Source organism: Dermacentor silvarum, chromosome 4 (assembly GCF_013339745.2).
Source record: "Dermacentor silvarum isolate Dsil-2018 chromosome 4, BIME_Dsil_1.4, whole genome shotgun sequence".
Taxonomy (NCBI): Eukaryota; Metazoa; Arthropoda; class Arachnida; order Ixodida; family Ixodidae; genus Dermacentor; species Dermacentor silvarum.
In genome coordinates, this window is record NC_051157.2 from 39,623,552 (window position 1) to 39,647,691 (window position 24,140).

The 24,140-nt window shown below is 48.3% G+C and overlaps 1 protein-coding gene across 2 annotated transcripts in view; it reads left to right on the top strand.

The window, feature by feature from the left end:
- LOC119448567 (Down syndrome cell adhesion molecule-like protein 1 homolog) overlaps positions 1-24,140 on the top strand; it is a 272,760-nt gene that overhangs the window by 147,761 nt on the left and 100,859 nt on the right. For both annotated transcript variants that reach the window (XM_049665462.1, XM_049665461.1), the window contains exon 4: positions 16,912-17,064. In XM_049665462.1, coding sequence (XP_049521419.1) covers positions 16,912-17,064 — 153 coding nt within the window. The remainder of the gene's footprint in view (positions 1-16,911; positions 17,065-24,140) is intronic.

Below are 24,140 nucleotides of genomic sequence, written 5' to 3' on the forward strand. Positions count from 1 at the left end.
GGGGGGGGGGGTGCTCTACTCCAGCGACTGCTGCTTACGGCGCGGCCGCACGGGCGCCGAATTTTTAAAGCGATCTGCGCAGTGTACAAAGTGCTCACCCGCGCGGGCCTCATCTCCAAAGCGATCTGCGATACGGACAGAATACGCCGAACGCCGGTAGCTTCGTATGCGCTGTGCTTCGCGTGGAAGCGGGAGACAACACGAATGTCAATTCGCTCGCTGCTGCCGCGGCCGCGCTTCCTCACGCCAGCGCTTTGATAGCGAGTTTCCGCGGTCCGCCGTGGTTGCTTAGTGGCTATGGTGCTACGCTGGTAAGCGCGAGGTCGCGGGATCAAATTCTGGCCACGGCGGCCGCACATCGATGAAGGTGAAACGCAAAAGCTGTCATCGAGCGAGATATGTTCATGATTACCTGTACGCGCGTGACACCATGCTTGTTAATTTAGTTAGTAAGTGAATGTTTACCCGTTATACGGCCGATAAAACTCTTATCCTTACCTCGCATAGCTGTATATATTCATGTGCTATCGCAATCAACGCTTCAACTTTCGAGCGTACCTCCGACTTTTTACCCTCACCTCGTTTCGTTAGGCACTCCGGCAAAGGCCTTCTTTGCTATATATATATTCATGACTGTTTAGTTTCGCAAGTGAGACTGCCACTTGTCTAGTGCAACGCTGCCAGCAGCTATCTATAGCGCAGCGTGAATTAGCCCAAATTGTTAAAGACAAATATGGCAATGCTTAAGAGTGATGAGTATAAGGAAAGGCTGGAAGAAAGTGTCTGTCTGTCTAACCAAGAGAGAAAAGTAAGCAAACCAGCTAGACTCCAGTCTGCCTCTGTGCACAGGGAAAGGCATGTAGGCAGAAAGAGCCGAAACGACTGGTTACCAAAGTTTCGCGAAAGCATTACGACATCTATTCGCACTGGCGGGCAGCGGAGGTCTCTCTTTTATTTTTTTTATTTTTTTCTTACAGGTTAAGCTTCAGCCTAAGGACGACTAACAGGAGAGGCCACAGGAGAGAGAAACGGCGTATAAGCACGACAAAGCCACGCTATCCACCAGAAATGGGGCGCCGTGAGCACCTTGTGTCTTTTACATTGCCTCCAAATGGAAGCGGACGCGGAGCAAAAAAGAGGAGCAATCGGGGTGCGGAGTAATTACGCGAACTGTCGCGTCACGCGCAAACGGTTCAAAAAGCAGCCTCCGCCGCCGTCGCCTCACCCGACCGCCATTGCGTACCAAGCGACCTCGCGCGGATCATCTTTCTCGTCGGATATTACACGCTCGGTGACACAGGCGCCGACGCCAGCACCACCACTCGGCACCCTCTGGGAACAGAGAGAGAGAAAGCGACAAAACATATATCTCCTCCCACGGTCGTGCGAAGAAAGGGGGTGGTGAGACAGCAGCCCGCCCCAACCAGCGGCGCCCGGCGAATATTCTTTCGGGCCGAAACACAGGATCTTTACGGACCGTCGGCTCCGCTTTAATTTGGACTCGTCGTTATCTTCCTGGCCATTGTTGTCTGACGCTGGGGGCCTTCTTTGCTTCTCTTTCTTTCTTTCTTTCTTTTTTCTTTCTTTCTTTCTTTCTTCTTCTTTCTTTCTTTCTTTCTTTCTTTCTTCCTCACTGAGCGTATTCCCTCCTTTTGCGTCTCCTACTCCCAGAGAGTCTCGGCCTCCTTCCCCTACTCGTCCTCGTTGTTGCCCAGGCGCCCTTTCGTGTGCATCACGGCAAACACTAAGGGGCCCGCAGTGCCTCCTGACGACGCGCTTTGTTTTCATCGCTTACTTGCTTTGTAGTTTGCTCGTTTCTTCCTTTTCCATCGCGCGCGTCTCGGAAGTTTCTGCTTTACGACGTCCTCTGAACTCCACCCCCTACCTCCCCCAGCGTCCCTCTTACTAGTCTCCCTACAGACCCTTCTGTGTTTCTTGCTTCTACACCAAGCGCGACCCTGCGGAAGAAATCACGCAAACTGGAACAAAAGAGAGGGAGAGAGAGAAGACCGGGGGGAAAAAAGAGACAAAAACATGGGGGCGGCTCGAAATTAATTTAAGCGCCCGAGCCTGAGCGTTCAAGCGTGAATACAGCTGGCTCGCGCTTTTCTTCTTTTTTTTTTTTTTTTTTTGTATTGTGTCTATCACCCGCATGCTTCGCTCACTCGGCCATTTCCAACGCTTTTATTTTTTCGCGCCATCATTTTCGTGGTTGTTTGTCGCCCGTGTCTTCCGCCTCTGTAACTCTTCCGTTTTGTGCCCTCCGTTTGGGCCACGTCTTCTTTCTCGTTCTGTGTTTGCCTTCGATTCCATTCCGTTCCCATGCGCAGCTGCGTTCACAAAACCCTGGGCGCCTAACGTGCTTGTCTGTTTGTGTGCGCACATGTGTGCGTAGGCACGTTGGTGCATACGTACGTAAGAGCGTGCGGGCCCGTAGGGTGCGAATCGATGTGGTGCACCGGTTTTCCCGCTCCTCGTTTAAACAAAAGAAGACAAGACAACCGCGCTCAGAGCAGTTTTTTTTTCTTCAAATTTATTTCTTATTTCTTCAAATCTTTAGTTTGGTCTTCAACTGAACTTAACGCCTCGACAGCTTCTCTTTGAATGCATACTGTACTGGTTGTCCCCGCCATGTCAACAGCTGCTTGAGAAAAAACACGACGAAGTTTACTTATCCTTGAAGCTTGTTCGTCGCGGAGACCCCGAGGTCCTGTTCGTATGCGAAAGTTGAACAATGCAAATTCACAAATAAACCTATAAGCCCTATATTGCTCCTTCGGTGCTAGTTCTACGTTTGTGCGCATAAGCTGTAGACTCAAAAAACAGTCGCAGTTTCGCCTGAAAGGCGAAGCATCAATTGCGATAGCAAATTAGTAGACATCTACACGAAGTAAGGATAGTAGTTTCATCGGCCGTATAAACTTGTAAGCATTCGCTTACCAACTAATTTAACAAGCATGGTGTCACGCGCGCATAAGCAAACATGAACGCATATCACTCGATGACCGCGGCAACGCGCTGTCAAAACGCTGTAGTGAGTAAGCACGGCAGCAGCAGCGAGCGAATAGACCTTCGTGCTGTCGCTCGCATCAACGGAAACTAAGCCGCGAAAACACAGCGAAGGGAGGAAGCGCACCGCCGTAGAGTCCACAGTGGCGACTCCCGATATATTGCCCGACGAAGACCGCGGCAAGTGGTTGCGATGCTTCGTTCCCTCATAAATGCCCTTCGTATACTCTTAAGCAAGTTGCATACTCCGTCAGCGCGAAGTGCAGTGCGAGTGCTCGATGCTCTTAATCCAGTTCTTGCAAGTTTCGAGTAAATAAGCCTCGTGGCTCACCCGCAGCTTCCTATACGCGCAACGACCACTGGCCCTTGGTTCACCCCAGATGTCTTCAACGCACATCACCAACTGTGGGAATTGACTTTGGTGTCACGGCGCTTCGCTGCACGCACAGTGCTCACCGCTCTTCCTCTTTCCCTCTTTCCCACACCACGCAGTCATTCGTTGATTTCGCCAGCCGAGAGTGAAAGTGGAACAGTTATCTTTGCCTATGCCTCCGCCCTGTTTCCAGACTAAATGCCGCACGCGACAGCCGCGTCACAACAGGGAGGAGCTTTGCGCCGATCCTCACTGTCTTGCATGCGTAATCATGCGAACGGAAATTAAAATTTGCAGCCGGATATCTCCGAGCTAGGGCATGCTAGAATAATTCTGCCAAGTGTGACTGTGTAAAATCACGAATGCCTCTAGCCTTTCAGTACAAACATGCCCGCTTACTGCAGTCACTAAAAAGTTCATTATTCAATTTTAGTTAATTGACCGGCAGACAGCGATAATTATCATCTCATTTTGTGTCCCCCTGGCCACATAACTTATTTACATAGGTGAACTTCACGTACCTCCCAACGCCTAACTTTAAGAAAACCGTAAAACTTCATTTTGATCACCCTGTATAGTCCTTCTCTGCATCGTCTCGTCGGCCCACAAAGCAGTGAGGGCAATTTTGTGCTTCTCGAGGACGACGGGCTTGCGTGAACATCTGTGACTATTAGTGCAATTACTATTACACCACACGCGTCAGCGAACTCACCGCTAATTTCCTTCTTTCCTCCCCCCCCCCCTTTCTCCCTGTCATCTTTGTGTAAAAATAATAGTAATAAACCATGGAATTAGTAATTTGCTATATGGTATTATAAATTCCGCAATATACCCTTCTGCAACCAGAAACGCACGAAAAATATAAAACTAAGAAGCCTACGTCTCTCTTGCCTCTAGGGAAATTCAGAAAGTAGGAAAAAAATATTTGAAAATTACCACAGACCTTAGGGGCAGGAAGCTCAGTCCGTTCGACGCAGCGATTTCTGCTGTCTTTTTTTCTTTCTACACTAAACCGCACGGGCCATGGTGTAATTTATGCACAGACACAGGACTGGACTGAAGATTGATTCAAGTATGCTGCTTTGTTGGCAGGCATTCATCGCACCATTATTATTTCGTTATCAATTACGCTGACGCTATAGCAGCGCATTCCCGTCGTCGTCGTGCTGTCATGGTATCGACGTGCATTCGCGTCCCGCCCGTGGAGGAGGGCTATGACGGTCTACAGAGGCGCGAGAGACACGTGGTCGGTTTGGCTGCAAAATTGAGAAAGCCAAACCCTCATGCTTAGCTCAATAGACACTGCGGCGGAGACAGGACAGCGCTACGCCTCCCACTGTTGGCACGGGCGTCGTGCGCACAAGCCCTGCTGTTTCTGCTGTGAAGCCGTGCGCACACCACACCGTGGTTAGCACAGTGGTTCAATTAGCGTAACGGACCAGTATACGCTTTAAGCTACAGACTTCGGTCTCAACTCGTCCGCCATTGCGTTGCTACGCCTGCGACCGCCGTTGGCGGCGCTCCTCAAATAACGCCAGTTGGGAGCCTACATGCAAGCGCTGTTTTAGGGTGGTGACAACCTTTGTAAGGGTACTTACCGCCGCCAGCTAAATTGGCGGGTAAAAGTTTCCGCCAAATATAGCATGTGGGAATCAAAATGGCGAGAAGCCCAGCCGACAGACAACGGTGCCGTGAAACTAATTCAATTTTTAAAATAAACTTTGGCCTTAGCAGCCAGAGACATATAGCGTGTCTGAGAGCAGTGCATGGCACGTCTACGTTTTAGTTAAACAGGCTTGCAAGCACAGTTTTTATTGGAGCACACTTCGAAAAACACCCTTTATATTGTGTGTACAAGTGGAAGGCAACGACGATGTTTAATGCAGTTCACATTATTGGCGTGAGAAAATACTACCACGAGCACGCCACCGTTCCTTATAACTTGGTGCTTTGTATGCTATGGAAAAAATTAGTTTGATGTGTTAAAATAAAAGGAAAAGTCAACTAGTATATTAAAGATGTATGCAGGTTTCGTGTGCGCAATGGTGCAAAACTAAATTAAAGAAATTTAATAGATCGCGTGCCAAAATGGGTACATCAGAGCGTGACAAAAAGAAAGCAGGAATTCGCCGCGACTTCTAGCCAAATTGGGAATCAAAATGGCTACTAACCAAATTTGGCGGTAAATAGCGCTCAAAATTTCAGAATTGTCGCCACCCTAAAACAGCGCTTGCATGTATAGGCTCCCTAAACGCCAGCGTCGTGAGACGCCCGATAGCTGCCAGTGTGCTGTTTCTGCTGCACCGCTGAAGTTGACTCTCGCGCTGTGTCGTCGGTCCCCATGTATTCTTACATCTCAGTTTGAGGAGCTTTAACGCAACGCGAAACCTTGATATCGTTCTCAATGCTTCGCCCTTTCGGGCGAAACTGCCCACCTTTTCACGTATCATCATCCTCCAACCCTCTTTCGTGTCCTTCTTCTCCTTCCCCGTGTGCAGAGTATATAGCAAGTTAGGACGCATAAGTTCAGGCCGCACTCTGCTCTTCTGCAAATAAATAAATAAATAAATAAATAAGTGACTTAAATAAAGTTATTTCACTCACTCACTCTCGCCTTTCTTTGTTTCTATGCAATTACTTTCTTGTTGCGTTCGAGCGTGTCAACACTCCGAACTCCGCTGTGTCTGCCAAATCAGTCTCGGTGATTGCGTGACTGCAGGACGAACGCCAAGCCGCCGACTCGCGTGACCTGAGCGTCGCGTGACACCGGTGCGCTCAATCGAGCATTGATTGTTTGCGCCTCGCGGTGCTGGCACCTTCAGCCGCGCGACACGACATACAATCTGGCAGCGGCTTAATGACGCAATCATTCTTCGGACAAGAGCTATACGTGTGCGTGGCAGAAGTCGAGAGTCGTACATTCGCAAAATATATAAATATATAGATATAAAGTTCGCTCTTATTAATCGTGCCAGAACGTTCTACTATACCCTCAGCAAATAGTATATATACGGACCATGGATTAGGCGATAAAGCCGATTTTCTTCTTCGCCTGCAAATGTAACATGAAATTTAGGATTGCAGTTGAAACTTGGCATGGCGAACTTCCCAGTGCACTCGCTAATTTCAGTTTGTGCGTCTTGCATAATGCCGACAATCCTGTGCGCACGTTGTGTTCCTGCCACCACCGTGAAGGGTATAAGATGTGTAGGCGAACGCAAAACACACGGCGCTGCGGCTCATGAGTGTGAAAAACGGATAACTAGGCATTCTGCGCTGTACCATTTCTTTTAGCTGCGCTTAACTGTTACAATTAGCGCGAAATATATGAGCGAATGGTCGGCACGGCCGGCTCTGCTGATAGACCTTCCACGCGCGTCCTGATCTCGCCCGCACGTCTATACACGCTTCACGATGGCGGCGGAAACCGAATGTACGCACAGGGTTGTTGGCATTATGCGAGATGTCTATTAAGAACAAATTCAATTATTTTGGCTAGCCCGCGGTCCGTATACCTTTGCTCAGGGGTGTACATTCATTTTGTAAACTACAAAGTCGGTATCGCCAACATGCATGACCACCTCGACTGCGTGAAACGCGGCGTTTAAGTCAGCGGCATCTGACCGCAGTTGGGGCCGTATTTTGTAACGATTCATTTTTTTTTTTCATTACCTTTACAGTTCGTAATTGGCTCGGACGTTGCAAAACCGCCGTTATCGGTGGGATCAGCCACTCGTCGTGACACTTGACAAGAAAAGAAGAATAGAAAATGAAATGTATCGCTACATAAACGGGACCTGGGGCTGCCATTTCATTTTCGCCGTTCGTCATTAATTTGGACGTCGCCGTACCACCGTCATCGTCAGAATCAGCCAGACGGCACTGAACGTAAATAAGAAAAGACTAAGGCCGGATTATTACAAAATGCGGCCCTTAATTGTGTGGCGGCTTGGTCGAATTGGTATTGTGTGGTTTTCGGCTTCTGGCTGTGAACCTGCATTTATATTCCAACAAATTCGAAAGAATTTTTACGCTACGTGGTGCTTTGTTTTCACTCATATTTTGCAGCAAGACTGAATTTCTTTTGTCCGCATCGTTCGGTAAAGCACTTCGCGTGTAAGTAGGGCGGCGGAAAAGCAAGCTAGTGTGCTCTGTTGCTGAAACGTATTTATTTATTTATTTATTTATTTATTTATTATTTATTTATTTATTTATTTATTTATTATTATTTATTATTTATTTATTATTTATTTATTTATTATTTATTTATTTATTTATTTATTATTTATTTATTTATTTATTTATTTATTTATTTATATTAACACCCTAAATGAACGCAGAAGCTATCGGACGCACCGTAATGAAACTCTCCGAAATAACTTTGATCATCTGGGCTTCTTTCACCCGCACTCAATGCCCATTAGATCAGCTTTTCTGCATTTCGCCAAATAACGCCAAAGTGCCCCACCATCTCATCGGATTACGTTATTGTTCGGTCTAGAATCTATTACTCTATATCTATAATGCACATAGTCATGAGGGAGGTTTATGTTTATCTAGGTCAATTACTCACAGGGGACCCTGATCATGAGAAAGAAATTTACAGAAGAATAAAATTGGGTTGGAGTGCATACGGCAGGCATTGCCAAATCCTGACTGGGAGCTTACCACTGTCGTTGAAAAGAAAAGTGTACAATCATTGCATTCTACCGGTGCTAACATACGGGGCAGAAACTTGGAGGTTAACAAAGAAGCTCGAGAACAAGTTAAGGACCGCACAAAGAGCGATGGAACGAAAAATCTTAGGACTAACGTTAAGAGACAGGAAGAGAGCGGTGTGGATCAGAGAACAAACGGGGGTAGACGATATTCTAGTTGACATTAAGCGGAAGAAATGGAGCTGGGCAGGCCATGTAATGCGTAGGATGAATAAGCGGTGGACCATTAGGGTTACAGAATGGATACCAAGAGAAGGGAAGCGCAGTCGAGGACGGCAGAAAGTCAGGTGGGATGATGAGGTTAGGAAATTTGCAGGCGCAAGTTGGAATACGCTAGCGCAAGACAGGGGTAATTGGAGATCGCAGGGAGATCTCGAGGCCTTCGTCCTGCAGTGGACATAAATATAGGCTGATGATGATGATAATGCACATACCGTCCATTTTATGACACTTTTAGCAAAAGATTTAAGACCACGTGTTGGCAATCGTCAGCGTTCACCGCTGAACAAGGCAGAATGAAAACTGATGTTAAATGCGAAGCATTTCTTGACGAACATTTGCGACTTTGACCGTATCTATCTATCTAGCCGCCTACGACTTTGTGCTCTCATGGTCTTTTCGTTAACTTGGTATGTACCAAAATTGACATACTATGACAAGAGTATATGACGAACATAAATGATATGTCATGACATGAATATCATGACATGCGTGTCATTTAGGTCATGACAATGACTCAGCGAAAGAATATTAACACTCAAAAACCACTGGAATGGGTTCGGACGTGGGCACTAAGTGAAGGAAACATTAAAGGACGATGGTAAAAATCATAGCCATGAGCATGACTCAGCAAAAATGATAATGACTCGGCGAAAAAAGATTAACACTCAAAAGCCACTGAAATGGGTTCGGACGTGGGTACTAAGTGAAGGAAACACTACAGGATGCTGGTAGAACTCATAGTTATGAGCATGATTAAGGCTTTCGCCTTAACGTCTCTTAGGTGTAGCTAAAGGGACTTCTGAGGACTCATGACATGAATGTCATGACATGAATGTCATGTAGGTCATGAAAGAGCCTCCTACGTCTTCGTGCTCTCATGGTCGTTTCGTTAACTTGGTAGGCTATCCGCGCTCTGCTTCGCATAACATCGATTCCCACAGGGCGTGGGATCTGCCGACTTTTTTTTTTCTGTAGCGCTATATATACGTTATAAGCCAACTAACAAGGAGACAGCAGAGGGGAAATTATTTCCCCTATGTTGTCCTTGGTGTCATTGTTTGTTGGTTTCCTGTGATATGGCTAATTAAAATCGGGCCCCTCGGTTTCATTTTTTCTCAATGATATATATAACGGATGCGTCTTACTCGGCCCTGGCCGCTCATTGCGCCACAGAGGTTTCCATGTTTCGCGATCGTTATAGGCACGGGAACTACGCGTAGCCGCTAACTGTGGAGCCGGAAAACAGCTTGCTACGCTTCGCTCGACATTCCGCGATCAAACTGAAATTAATCTGGGCGGTTCATTACAAAGCTTTGCCAGCACTTCTTCGCGTGTCTGCGTTTACTTTCGTGAGCGTATACGCTTTCTTTTACACCCTCCTATTGAACAGCGTGTACATTGCAATGACGTCATTCGGGGGAAAAGCGGAAATATTTCAAATGAAATGAGGCCCATTGTCGAAGCGAAATTTTCCTAAATGAGTATACTGACACCGTTCCTCGTTTTATGTTTGCGTTCGTGGTCTAATTATATACGTCTCGAGAAAAAAAAATGATGATTAAAAAAAGTTGGCTGGTTAGCTCATGCCACGTGGACTTAATTAGGAGTTTCCTAATAGCGCGAAATTTATGCGTACGCCGTTGAAGTTGAGCTATTTGCACGAAAGATGATATAGTAGAAATAAAACGCATTTTCGTTCCGGGCCTGGCAGCTAGGTTTGTGTAAGATAAACGTAAACTCGGTGTTAGCACAACGAATAAGTCGCCATATTGCCATTCACTGTTTGACAAGGATAATTGTTATAAGAGAATTGCATCCATCTTTTTTGGTGTCTGTTGCAGATATCATGATCATATTTGCCCCCCCCCCCCACACGTTTGCTTGGCAGAAAAATTTCACCGGCGATTACGATACTACCTAATCCTAAATTTGAGCGCAGCCCTATACGTGTTTTCATTTCGCGATATATTGGCTGGCGCGGACAATGCTACACGTTGTGACACAGCGTGACACGTTGCAAACGGAGTGAAGTGTGGCAGACCCAGAAGGCCGCTACTCTACCCATTAGTCCACAGATGGTACTATTATTGTTGTTACTATTATTATTATTATCAGCATCATCCTTATTATTATAATTATTGATTACGCGCACTCCTGCCGCGCAATTGCCAACTAACTGCTTGCGAGGATAGGCGCGAGCGCCTTGTCAAATAGCAACAATTTGCTTTAAAATGGACGTGCACGCGTGGCACTTTCCATTAGGTCGCATGCGAAGTAACGGAACGCGCGTATAATTGCTGGCCTTAACACTGTCCTCGCGGGGGTTTTACGGGCCAAAACCACGATTTGATTATGAGGCACGCCGTAGTGGGGGACTCCGGACTAATTTTGACCACCAGAGGATCTTTAACGTGCCCCCAGGATGCAAGGGACATGGGCGTTTGTTCATTTCGCCCTCATCAAAATGCGGCCACCGCGGCCGGGATTTGATCCCGCGACCCTTCGCATGCGTCACGTCGCATGGAAACAAGTTGCTCTTAAAGAAATGAGGGGCAGCTTCACACTAGTCCATGGTGCGAAGACTGGGCAAACAGCGAAGCTGGCTACCCGACGCTATAGCTTTATCTCGGCTCGGTCAAGTTTTTGCGAAGTTATGCTTCGAGACTCGGCCACGTTTTGCGCAAGATCACCTGGAATCATCGACAGCCCAAGCAGCAACGAACACTCGGTCATTATAGTATCTGGATGCTCAAACGCTGTTGCTCGGTTTCGCGGGCTCGTAAACTCCGGATCTTCTGCGAATCACCGACGTTTCGCCGCCGCTTCGGCGGCGCGATACTCGGGATCGGACCGAAGTCGTCTCACTCGCTCTCGAGTAGCGGCGCGGCGGTTTTGGAGCCGCGCTTCCTCTGCTTCGGGAGTGACGCTCTTCTTATACCGCCCCATCTTCGCGGCGATGTGCTCGGCGGGGAGACGGCGGGGCTTTGGTATCGCCGCGGCGGCGACGCGGAGCTATATATCCCGTGGGTCGGCACAGTGACGTCACGGCTTAGCTCCGTGTCTGCGCAGCCGCGGCGACCACACTGCACGGCGCGGTGACGTCATGGCTCGGCAAGGCCAACACCACCTAGATAGCACAAGGCCTACGCACTACGATCTGTGACGTCATGCTACCTGGCCCGACTACCATAGAATCTATTGAGATGCTCCCGCGTAAGCAACAGTGATTTTGACGTCACCGCTTTCGTCACGCCAGCCTTGGCAATGAAAATTTCCGGCCAGGTAGCATGACGTCATAGATCGGAGTGCGTAGGCCTTGTGCTATCTAGATGGTGTTGGCAAAGCTAACGCAAAGCGATGCGGCGCTTCACGGCTCACGCAGCTGGCTCGTCACGTCACGGCTCACGCAGCTGTGGCGAGGCTCGGCGCGGTAGGCGCAGTTGGGGCGAAGCGTTGCTAGGTGACGCATGGTGACGTCGTCGCCAGGCGGAGGTTTTGCGGCGTACACTCGACGGACCATCCTCGAGCATAAATAGCTTCACTAGTTCACGTGGGTATGTGCCATTACACTTGGACCCTTTCTCCAATGCCTGCAGAATCGGCCCACAGTTTTTGTTCGCACTACGCGGCCTAACCAAGAGCTTAAACAACCTTCGCTGTTAAAACTACTGCCCGCCAGTTTCCTCCATCCTTTGCTAGTGGCAGTTAGTGGTTTGAGACGCTACGTGGCACTGCAACCCTGCTTTCGGTATCGGCCCGACTTGCCCGCTCCTTTCCTTGTTATGGCTCTGAGATCGATAGAGGGCGTTGTTCCGCCTTCGGGATCGGCCCAGGTGGTAACGGAAAAGAACTACGCCCAGTTCCACTCTGTGAAAACTGTTGGAACAGCGAAGCTGTTCTTTGCGTTGTCACGGAGTGGAACACTGGCCGTAGTGTACTCTTGGAGAGATACAACGAATCCTGGCGCGAAGGATTGATCCCTTGTGAGTGGAAAGTCAGCCGCCTAATACCTTTACTTAAGAGCTCTAAATCTCCATTAGACTTGGCATCGTACCGTCCCATCGCTCTTGCCAGTTGCATTGGGAAACTAATGGAAAGGATGGTGTTGACGCGTCTTGAATGGTATTTGGAACACAATGAGGTATATCCCAATGCAATGGCGGGCTTCCGGCGCGGTCGGTCATCGGTCTATAACGTGCTTGATTTGGTAACATCTATTCAACACCAAAAGAGCATGAAACGTTTAACTGTGGCGATGTTTCTTGATGTGAAAGGCGCATATGATAATGTAGCGCACCAAGCAATCCTCGATGCTTTGATCGATGTGGGCATTGGTGGCCGTGCACTGCGCTGGATTCACAGCTATTTGGAGGATAGATCCTTCTTCGTACTTACAGAAGATGGAATGACATCCCACCATGTCACCAGCAAAGGTGTGCCACAAGGCGGAGTGTTAAGCCCCACGCTCTTCAACGTAGCACTGCTAGGCCTTGTTGGATCATTGCCAAGGACGGTTCATATATCCATCTATGCAGATGATATCTGCATCTGGGCAGCCGGCGTAACTCGTCCGCAGATACGAGCGAGACTGCAGAAGGCGGTCACACAAACGTCGTCCTATCTGCGTATGAAAGGCCTAGAATTATCCTCCGAAAAGTGCCGATTAGTCGCATTTACGCGCAAATCAATGACTCCATATGTTATACGCATAAATGGACAAGGAATTGCTTACGAAACAAAACACCGTTTCCTTGGAGTCATCATCGATCGTGATTTGTCTTGGACGCCACATATTTCATATATGAAAAAGAGGTTGACTGCAATAGCACATGTATTCAAATTTGTCGGCGGAAAGTCTTGGGGTGCGTCTGTGCAATCGATGCTACAGCTGTACCATGCATTATTTATGGGCTTCCTAAGATACAGCCTGCCCGTGCTGGGAAGCACCAGTAAAACGAACCTTCGAACACTCCAGAGTATGCAAGCCCAAGTTCTACGGACGTGCCTCGGCCTCCCTAAGTGTGCATCCACAGCGGCCACAATCGCCATAGCACGTGACCACCCTGTATCAACATACTTTGCAGTCGACGCTCTAAGAGTGCACATTCGACATGTCGCAAGGACGCCCTTTCACCATCTTGCTTGCCTGCCAACAACTAGGCCGCATACGAGTTTTAGCCGTCTCCTGACTATACACGGAGCATCGCTACCATCGAATTACGTCCCTGCAGCATGGCCTTCGTTACCACTGTGGTCTCTGCATTCACCTCGAATATGCCTCACCATTCCAGGCGTGAATAAGAAGGCACAAATGCCGTCAGCAGCATTGAAGCAGGCAGCATTATTGCTACTACATGAGGTCCACAGTGACCGCTTACATGTTTACACAGATGGGTCGGTCATGCACTCCACTTCAGCAGCTGCAGTATTTGTCCCAGCAAAATCTACAGTAATAAAATTCCGGACATCGCACTTGACATCGACGACGGCTGTCGAACTTACAGCTCTGTGTGCAGCAATGAAATTTATTGAACAGGAACCGCCCCAGAAATGGTCTATCTTCTGCGATTCCAAGGCCGCCCTCCAGAGTTTGCTCTCTGCACTACGCCGTGGACCCCACGAACGCCTTGTCGCGGACACACGCGAAATTTACCATCAGGCAGTTGACAAAGGACATGACATTTTCTTTCAGTGGCTGCCAAGTCACTGTGGTATCTTTGGAAACGAGCAAGCGGACGCAGCCGCTCGATCTTCACATACCAGTACCGATTGCGTCGCTATCCCTATGTCCAGAACAGACGCAGCAAGAAAGCTCCGTGCGCTTGCTCGCGAGCTTACGTTAGCCCACTGGAATTCAACGGACTTTAAAAACCAGCGCCTCTGTTCCCTGGATCCTGATCTGAAGTTCCGCCTTCCACATGGCTTACCACGACGGGAGGTAACTCTCATTTGTCGCCTAAGACTTGGCGTAGCATTCACCAACGCGTACTCCTACCTGATGGGAATGGCCACAAGTCCAGATTGTGAAACTTGCGGGTGCAAAGAGACGATAGCACATCTTCTGTGTGATTGTCGTCGTTTTAGTGCACAAAGGAAAGTCCTCAGAACCACGCTCGACAAGATAGACAGCCGTCCCCTTACGGAAGCCAGAATTCTTGGTCCGTGGTCCCAGCCGACGTCGGAACGAACTGCTTTAAAAGCGCTAGTACGCTTTTTGAAAGAAACAGGACTACATGAAAAACTATAGAATTGTGCGGACAGATGTGTTGTTTTTTTCTGTTCTTTCTTGTTTTTTTTTTTTTTTTCTTCTTTTTAATATTCTCTGGTTTTCTCATCTTTTCTGCCCTTACCCCATCCCCCCGTGCAGAGTAGCCAACCGGACACTTAACCTGGTTAACCTCTCTGCCTTTCGCCTCTTATTTTCCTTCCTTCCTTCCTGGCCGTAGCTTTATTTTGAGTTTGCGTTGTATCTCATTCGTTATCGGGGCGTTTCGTTTGCGTTGCTTGGTCTTGCCTCGCCATTGCAGCTTGTGTTCCCGGTTGTTGCGTGGGCTCCTGGCGTCGTTATTATGACCACGGCTTTGTGATTGCTCTGGTATACAGCGAGCGGCGCACCTATCGGCTGCAGGTCAGTCACGTTCGCGAAGACCAAGTCAACGCAGGTGCCCCTAATCGTAGTTGGCTGCTTGTCCCACGCATTGCTAAAACATGGTAATGCAAACTTCGCACGCATGTACTGTACAATCCAGTTCTCCCGTAAAATGTTGATGTTGAAATCCCCGACAACTATAACGGGAACTCATCCGTAGCATGAAGACGTTAGCCGTGACGACCGTGACGGCGGACTTCAGGGTTGGCTCTGCGAAGGCGGGCCCGTTCCCGCGGAAGCTCTCGCTGGCACTCACGTCGGGCAGCTTATACCCCACCGAGCCTCTCACGGACCTACTTTTTGCAAAAGCTCATTGGCTGCCTGACTCACTCGCCCCCTTCTCGGCGCGGCGCATCTGTCTGCCACACTCTCGCCCCTCTCGGCGCGGCGTAGCTGCCTGTCTCACTCTCGCCCCCTCTCGCCCCTCTCGCGCCCTCTCGCTCCCAGGTCACGTGACTAGCGTGACGCCAAGCAGCACGACGGCACAGGGTCGACAAAGAACAGCTCCGCTGTTAGAAGCTGTAACGTTTCTTCGCCGGAGTACGATAAGTTAGTCGTCGATACCACCGCCGTTGGCGTCATACTATTGTCATCAACGTCATCGTCGTCTCCTTGCTGCGGTCGTCACATACACGTTGGGTACCATGTTGGCACATCTGGGAACGCTTCGCAGAACCACAAACGCTGCCGAATAGCCAGCTACCAGCAAAATTTTTCGTATAGCATCGATTCCCCACTGTGCGTGGATCTGCATAACGTTTATTCCCTCCGGTGCCCTCCATACATTTAATGAATTAAATTCTGGAGTTTTACATGCCAAAACCACGATCTGATTATGACGCACGTCGTAGTGAGGGACTCCGGATTAATTTTGCCCACCAGAGGATCTTTAACGTGCCCCCAAAATGCACGGGACACGGGCTTTTTTTTTTTAACATTTCGGTACTATCAAAATGCGGCCACTGGGGTACACTTGTTGAGATCTGACACAAAAAACCAAGGCTCATTTCCTGGGACTCTTTTGGACTGAAATGTTCCTCTGCAAAAGTGGAAGCAATTAACAGCGCCAAGTAAAACGCTAGCACCGTTAAGTGAGTTCGCCATGTGTGCTCAACTCAACTGCTCGACTAGCTCGACTAGCTCAATTCACGATCCTGTTCCTCAGCAAGCCGCCAAGCGACACAGGATTTGTGAAGTGTCGCGTGGTGGAATTATCGCGTTTCGTTTGTTGCCTATTGAGTATATAATCACGTGTTCTATAAGAGAAGCTAACTTTCGCTGGCAACGAGATAAGCATCGCGCAGTTAGATGTGTTTTACCTCTAGAAGATGAATTATTTGACGCTGCAGTTTAACAGTGCATCATCGAGAGCATAATGCGGTTAGATGTGGGTTCGGCTCCCACCCGCGGCAACTTCAATAAAAAAAAAACACTTCAATCAAAAAACAACAGTTGATATTCCCTATGCTTTCTTTGGCTTCATTGCCTACTGGCTTCATTGCCTGCTGGCTTCATCTGATCGCAAGTAATAAAAAATCGAGCCCCTCTGCTTATTTTGTTCTTCCAGCTGTGCGAGCGCATTTGACTGTGTGGCGCTGTCCGTGCACGTGCACAGCGCTTCCTCTCTCTCTCTTCTATCTGTTCCGGGGTTCCTCGCTCTCAGTGTAGTGTAGCCAATGACACGCTTTTATGCCTAACATCGCTGCCTTTTTTTCTTCTTTTTTTATCTCTCTCGCTCTTTAGCTCAAGGCAAAGGTAAACGAAACGTTACAAGATAACCAATAACCAATGCCATTTTATTGCCGGGGTACAACCAATGCTCGTCGGGCATTTAGTTGCCCTTTTGCCACCTCCTCCCACACAACCGCCGTCCATAAGTTGGACGTCTCTCTGAACGAATAATGAAAGCATTGGTGGTTTGTTTTTCCCGTCTATTCCAGGTGCCTCCAAGTACCACATGTTTCCCGAAGGCGAGCTTTACATCCGGGACGTGGACAAGACCTTCTCCTATCGGAGCTACCGATGCCAAACGAGGGACAAGCTCACGGGAGAGTCGACGAGGAATTCTCTTCCAGGCCGGCTCATAGTGACAGGTGAGAGCACTGGCACATGCCGACAGTTAAATGACACCGTAAAAAAAAATTGCTGATTAAGTCTGTAGATCGCCACGTTATTTTTTTTATTACTTGTCACGTGTAATACTGAGAACAATCTTGTTCAATTTCCTATTAACTATACCTTGTTTCGGTAACAAAACAGACGCGTTGTTTAAGCTCGCATTTGTTAATTAACCAAGTATCGCAACACTGTTTCTGTGACGTTGATTTTAACTGAACAAAGGTCACTGCTGATAAGACATTGTAGCTCTCGCGTAACTTTCTGAAGCGTTGGTACAGGGCGAGAAGGTAACACCCTGGTGGGCTTGCAATCATTAATTTTGCTGGTCGCGAACGCGTACGCTTTACAGTGGTGAAACTTGGTGTATATATGAACTTCCGCTCTATAAACTTAGCCTTCTTTCTTTTTTAATCATTTTCTGTATTTTTATGCCGGCTTCAAATAAACGCGAGCGCATATCTGTCAACCCTAATTAATTGACACGCGCGCTTAAGCCGTTGCACAGGCAAGGATATCACGCAAAGTTTGCGCACACATATTGCCTGCAGGTCAGTCTTGCTTGCAGCATTTCACTTTCGCCAAAAGAAGAAAAGAAAGAAGATCCCGGCATTGTGAAATGCAGATAACATTGAAAAACGACGAGCCACTCTCGCTTTAATAACTAGTTCATCCGTCATTCTGCGTTTGTATTCACTGAACAAGACTTGGCTGCAAACAAAAACATATGAAACAAACAAGTAAGCAAGCAAACGTGTCGTGCGAGGAAGCCGAAAGAAGGGGAGTCGACGCATGTTCGAAATTAGCGTTGCATTGTTCGCGCCTTATTTGGTTGGGAAAACGCGCGCACCAGGCCACGCGTCTCAGTCACGGAGGGATTGCTCGCCGGCAGGCGTGCCACGGTGCTTCTCGTCTCTGCATTATGCGCGCGAGTTGTTGGGGGTTGCGGGAGGGGGGGGGGGGGGGGGGGGGTTCGAGAAAAGCTCATTTTCTCGCGCAAGCGCGCGCGGACCCCTTCGCGATACCGAGCGCAGCAGTCAGCGTATCAGAAGACAAACACGGCTTTCTTTACTCCCTTGAGATTGAGAAGGGAGGAAAAAAAGTGAAAAGATTCAAGCAAGAAAACATACAAAACGGAAAAAACGGTGGAAGCGACGACAGCAACAGTAACGACATTTGCGCTGAGACGCGAGAATAACACTCGGTAACAAGGAAAGAGGATGGGGAGGAAGAAGAGGGGGTCTCAAAATCGAAGGCAGTAGAAACGTTTCCTTGGGTTTTTTGTTTCGTTTTTCTTTTCTTTTCTTCTATTATTTCTCCAACAGGACAGGGAGGAGGGGGGGGGGGGGGCGAAAGGAAGAGGGCTTCGTTGAAAGAGCAAGGTCAACGACGAACCACCATCGCCACCGCCTTTCGGATTACGGCTAATAACTTGCCCCGCATAAGCTTGGTTTGCGTTTTCCACCATTAACGCCTGAAAAAAAAAGCAAAAACAACAACACACTCGACTATGTTTGTTTCGTGCACACATATGGGCTTCATTGTTCTCATTTCGTTCGCGTTCCTGGTCCACCTTCTCCTGTTGAAAAATAATTTCAGCCAGCAGAGCCCTCCGTTTCTGCACGCTGCCCTCAGCGTGTCGTCGTCGCTCGCCTTGTCTTTCTGCGTAAGCGCCAAGCATAAGCACGTATGCACTCTCAACCTTCCCTCCCTTAACCGGGCGCCTTGTTTATCCAGCCTAGACCCAGGAGTGTTGTTAAACGGTTCTTTATTATTTCCGCCAAAAAACGGAAGGGCGAGTGGCAGGGGGTATAACAGAAGGGGAGTGGGACAGCGAGGGTATACACTGGAGAAGCGCTATAGCACAATCTATATAACGAACACACGACAAACCCCTCTGGCGTCGAACGCCGGAACTAAGAGTGCCGGCCATTTGTTCCGCTCTTCTCTGGTCTCGCCTTTCCTGCCAGCTCGCGCTATTCTTTTGGGTTTACACTGCAGGCATTCGCTATAGCGCTTTTATTAGAGTTTATTTCTTTTTCTGTCTGACCTCGGCACTACAATGCTGCCGTTTGGCAACGCCCAGTTGACAGACAACCCTTTACCCTCAACAACAGAGGCTCCGTCCGACCCCTGTTGGGCAAGTGGAGGGAAATGAACGGAACGTGACGGCGCGAACTGGCCATTTACATCGCGACTAATGAGTTTCTAAACTCCACTCCTCGTAAAGCCCTGCCGAGTTTGCTGTTTACAATGTTGACTGCGAAGGGCTTGTTTCGCGAGATTAAAAGAGAGAAGGAGACGAACGAAGGAGGGGGGAGGAGAACCGGCAAACAGTAGCAGCGACAGCGCTGTAAATGCTGCCACATGCAGTAGCAATGCTGTCATCGTGCCTAGGGTGGTGTTTGTTGTTCTGCCTCGGCTTAGACGCGCGCCATTTGTTTTAATTTAGGCTGCGTTTCGCTCGTCGTCGTCACTTCTTTTTTTCTTTCGCCTTCCTATATGTCGCACTTCTAGCGAGAGGTTAAGAGAGAGAGAGAGAGAGAAAGTGGCAAGAATAAAGGAGGCCCGGAGAGATTATCGTAGCTGACGAAGAACACTCCCGAAGCAAAGTTGGGTGCGATAAATCTAAAGCGGAGACCGAACCGGCTTGAACAAAATGCCGCGGGCAACTCGTTCCACTTGGGAGAATGAATTTTAATCGCTTCCCGAGCTTATAGGAACAGCGACGCGGCCTTCGGCAAAACGTTAAACAAGCGCCGAACTTCTAACAGGAAGCAAGGGCTTTTTCAACAAGGATTAAAACGTTGCTTACGGAGTCGAAATTCTAGCTCTTGTTTTTTTTTTTTTTTAATTCATTTAAGTTGTTATTCTTGACTCTAACCGAACACATTCAATTTATGCATCGTTGTAACTTCTCGTTCTTGGTCACGCATTGTCGTGTGCAAACTGCGCTGCATTTAGGAGCAAGTAGTATTTAAACGCCACAACATTGTGGGTCGCTTGGAAGGTATTGTTCCAGTTAAATACCATTGCCATCGTTACCCGCCTTACGCTACAAAAGCAAGTCTCCCGAAGTACTGTGCGAGTATAACGCCATCCCGTGTCGAAAATAAATGCAAACTCGGACAGCCGTCGCCATCTTTTCTTTATTTTTTTGCATTTTATTTTTAAGGGTGAAAGCGTTATATAAGGACTCGCGAGAATTTGATTCACTGAGCGTGCTAAATATAAGCTTGACTAAGGGGAAGGTGAAAGTTGTCTCTTTTGCGACTATGCAAATTCAGCCTCTCGACGCCTTTTAAGCAGGCGCCTCAGGCGCGCGGTTCGCTTCTCGGAGATAAGCAGCGCTCTCTTCGGGAGGCATGCTAGCGCGCCTGCATTGGCCATCGTTTTTTTAGCCGACCCACGAAAGACTATCAAACTCGCTGAACAGTCACGCAATCTTGCCAAGAAGAAAAGGTCAAGATAAAACATACGAGCAAGAAAGCGAGTGTCCAAGCCAATGCCGGAACAAAATCCCTCGCGCGGACCACCCGTTTTTATTAAACAATAACCAACAAAGTAAAACTCGGAATGCGTATGCAAATGAGTCGTCATTACGCCGATAATTATTCCTCTATTAACGATTCGTCTCGCGGCGGGGTCGTCTTCTCCTAGCCGTTGTTGTCCAGCTCCGGGTCGTTCTCCTCTTATCTTAGCGGCTTCTTATTCTTGTTCTTCTTATTAGTCTTCGTTCTATATTGTGAACGCTGTTTTGTTTCTTCTTAGACTATACTCGTGAAGTATGTCCGCAGTGTGTCGTGCCGCCACGACTATATACCGCGCGTGGCACTCGATGTATTCAGGGCCCCGCGAGCGTAGATTATTCAAATTAAAACACTGAGCCGCCTCGTTGTCGGCGTCGCCGCCGCAACCTCGATTTCTCCGGCGCGTGTCACGTGCAGGCGCTCTCGCGCTTTCCTTCTTCTCATAAGCCAAGTCCCGTAGCTGCCACACTACAGCGAAGACCACGACTACAGCTCCTCTTCCCCTTTTTCTCACTTTCTTTTTTTTTTTTTCTTTTTTTTTTTTTTTTTTTGTCGAGCGCCAAATAGTAGTATCGTCTGCTGTGACTTGAGTGGCCGTAGAGGGGCGTTGTGCCTCGAAAGCTCATGCAGAAGCCGTGAAGCCATTTTTTTTTCTTTTTCTTTTTCACATTCAATAGAGAAGGAGCGAAAGGAAAGGCTGGCTTGCCGTGCACGGCTTGATGTAAAGTTGACACAAGAAGACAGGAACATTCGTAACAAAAGTGATCGGATATCGCGAGTGGGCACGAATGAAGTAATGTTTTTAGTAAATAGCATCTGCAGGTATTCGAGGGCACGTGGGGTCTCTCTCTCTCTCACGGATTCATAATATGAGCGTGTCAGCTTGTCAGCAATGATAGATTTCAAGACGGTCCCACGAAGATGCAAAAGAATATGGTCCGCTCGTCCTTCTGGACGTCTTTCTTTGGTTCCACCTGTCCAAGGTGAACGGGCGTAGTCAAATCTTGTGGGAACGGTGCTGCTCTAAGGCGGATGTAAGGAATGGGTAGGGGATGTACCGTGTTTATCTGTCTATTCTTAGCGCGAAGAGAATGGAAAAATAAACTTTACATAATGACAACATGCCCTCAGATATCAAGAGCTCTCAGAATTGAGAAGCCTTCAGAACTTGCTAAGTTCAGTCATTGGCTGCCTTAGAATAATAATGGACAGTCGATATTTACGGATAAATATAAACTAGGCCCGAACAAACGTCGTCAGAATCAATGACCTCACAGCGAGCTGATGCGTTATGACTTCAAGGCGGCATCAGTACCCGTCTTTCGTTTGTTGTGTCTTTTCTTGCTTACCAAGCCATCCTTAAAGGGTAAGAGTGACTTTTCTCGGTATTGCAGGAGCGTAATTCTACCAATACAGCTGAAATTATTTTTCTCTTTAGTGTCTTTTAAGGCCGGTAAACGTCAATGCTAAACGCAGCAGATCAGTGAGGAAATACATTCTTTTTTTTTTCAGTAGATATTGTCTCCAACAGAGAAAAGGACGGTTCCACGCCAAGAGTCACAGAGTCGGAGAGCCGCCTGCCGCGGAGTTTATAAAGAAGGTTAAAGCAAAGGAAAATATTTAATAATGTATTTTCTTTAACGCTCCCGTTGCGGCGATATTACGTTCTCTTAATATCTTTCGGGGAACCCGGCAAGTTCTCCGTGGGCGTCACGATGTGCCTGAACGCAGCGGCATGCTTGCTTTGCGCTTCTGTATAGCTAGCGTGCACTAACCGAAAGGGCAGAGACTCAGCTGCTGCGTGAAGCAAGTGAAAGAGAGCGCCACTGGGCGATCAAAAAAAAATAGAGAGGAGGGGGGGAGGGAGGGCGAGGGGCAAGAGCAAAAGCGTCACGTGACTGGGTCCCCCATTGTGCGGATAACAATTCCTTTCAATCTGCTGGCGGGGGCCCCTTTGGCCTCAGCAGAAGCCCGGCCTGCGCGCCTTTAAGGTTATCTTTCTCGTCGCCACGCGCGGGCTTCAGTCACCGACGCGATAGAAACGCCCGGCGCGTGCGATGGAGAAAGAGCCGAAAGATGATTAAAAAAGAAAGAAAGGAAGCTCGATGAGGGAAACAAAAGCAAATGGTGGGTGAGGCAAATAACGAATGAAAGAGAGATCAAAGAAAGAAAAAAAAAATGTCCGCGTCTCAGATTTTTGCCGCCGTAATAAATCGGCCGAGACGACGACAAAGGCCTGTTCGAAGTCGATAATTTTGGCTGAAAGCCGTGCTGCGCCCATTGCTTCCCTAAGGCTTCTTCTGTGTGATTTCTTCTTCTTTCTTTCTTTCTTTCTTTCTTTCTTTCTTTCTTTCTTTCTTTCTTTCTATCGAAGTGAATGAGGCGAGATTGTTGGAAGAAGGAGAGATGGAGGACGATGCGTTCGAATCTACAAAATTTGTTTCGCTTTCCATTCACCATCCCTCGTTTTCTCCCCTCGTATCCTCATTTACCCGTTGCGCGAGTTGTTCTTTAGTTTTGATCTACGCTTGGTTCATCATTTCTCTCTCTTTCTTTCTTTCTTTCTTTCTTTACTTTCCCGGTTGAGGGTGAGGGGTGGGGGGGGGTGGAGACGGTGGCCTTGCCACCCCTTCTTGCCCGCTAGAGGTGGCGCGCTGTAAAACAGCTAGCCGACCGACACCGATGCCGGGCCGATTTCTCCAGTCGATAAACGACCGAAAGTGTCCGTGATGCCCTCCTCCCTTATAAGCCCGGGCAACCTATAGCTATAGCTTTTCGCCATCGGCCGCTCATTGCATCCCGCGGAGGTCGTTACCCATACCTTTTCATTCCCTGGCGCCGTTCGGGCAATTATTTCCTTCTTCGAACCGACGCGGTTGCGTTTTATTATCTCTGGCCGCTGTACGGCACAAACGTTTACACACGATCGGGGCAGGATGCGCATTACTTTCGGTCTCGCAGGCCATCCTGTTTCTCTATTTGCTTCTTTTGTAAATTTACTTTCATTGTTGCAGTCGCTTCTGCATGCGTCGACGACTAAAGCGCAGGAGAGAGAGAAAGGCAAATGACCTCAGGCGTTTTCTTACTTCCTACGCTCTAGCTTTTCAAAGGCTGGCGATGTTTTGCGAGGCTGACGTCCTGGCAAAGAAAGCGTTATGAAGTTCTTGGTCGAAGGTCAGTGACCGTCCCTGATCCTCTAGTATAAGCATTCCAGACATGTCCGACGCTTGTGTGCGCGGGCGTGCGTGTGTACACGTGTGCGTGTGTACACGTGTGCGTGCGTGCACATGTGCGTGTGTGCGTGTGATCTTTTTGTTCCGCCGGAAGTGTTCCCTCGTCACACCGCCGATGAGCTGCCGTGTTTTGAACGTAGGGACTTCTATGTGGAAGCTTCGCTACCAGATGTATTTACGTCGGTATCTGCGTTTACCGTTGGTAGCGTTGGCAGCAGCGTTTACCCTGATATCTGAATTTCGGGCAAGTTGGTCATCACCTGAGGCGGCTATTGATGAGGAAAAGCACAT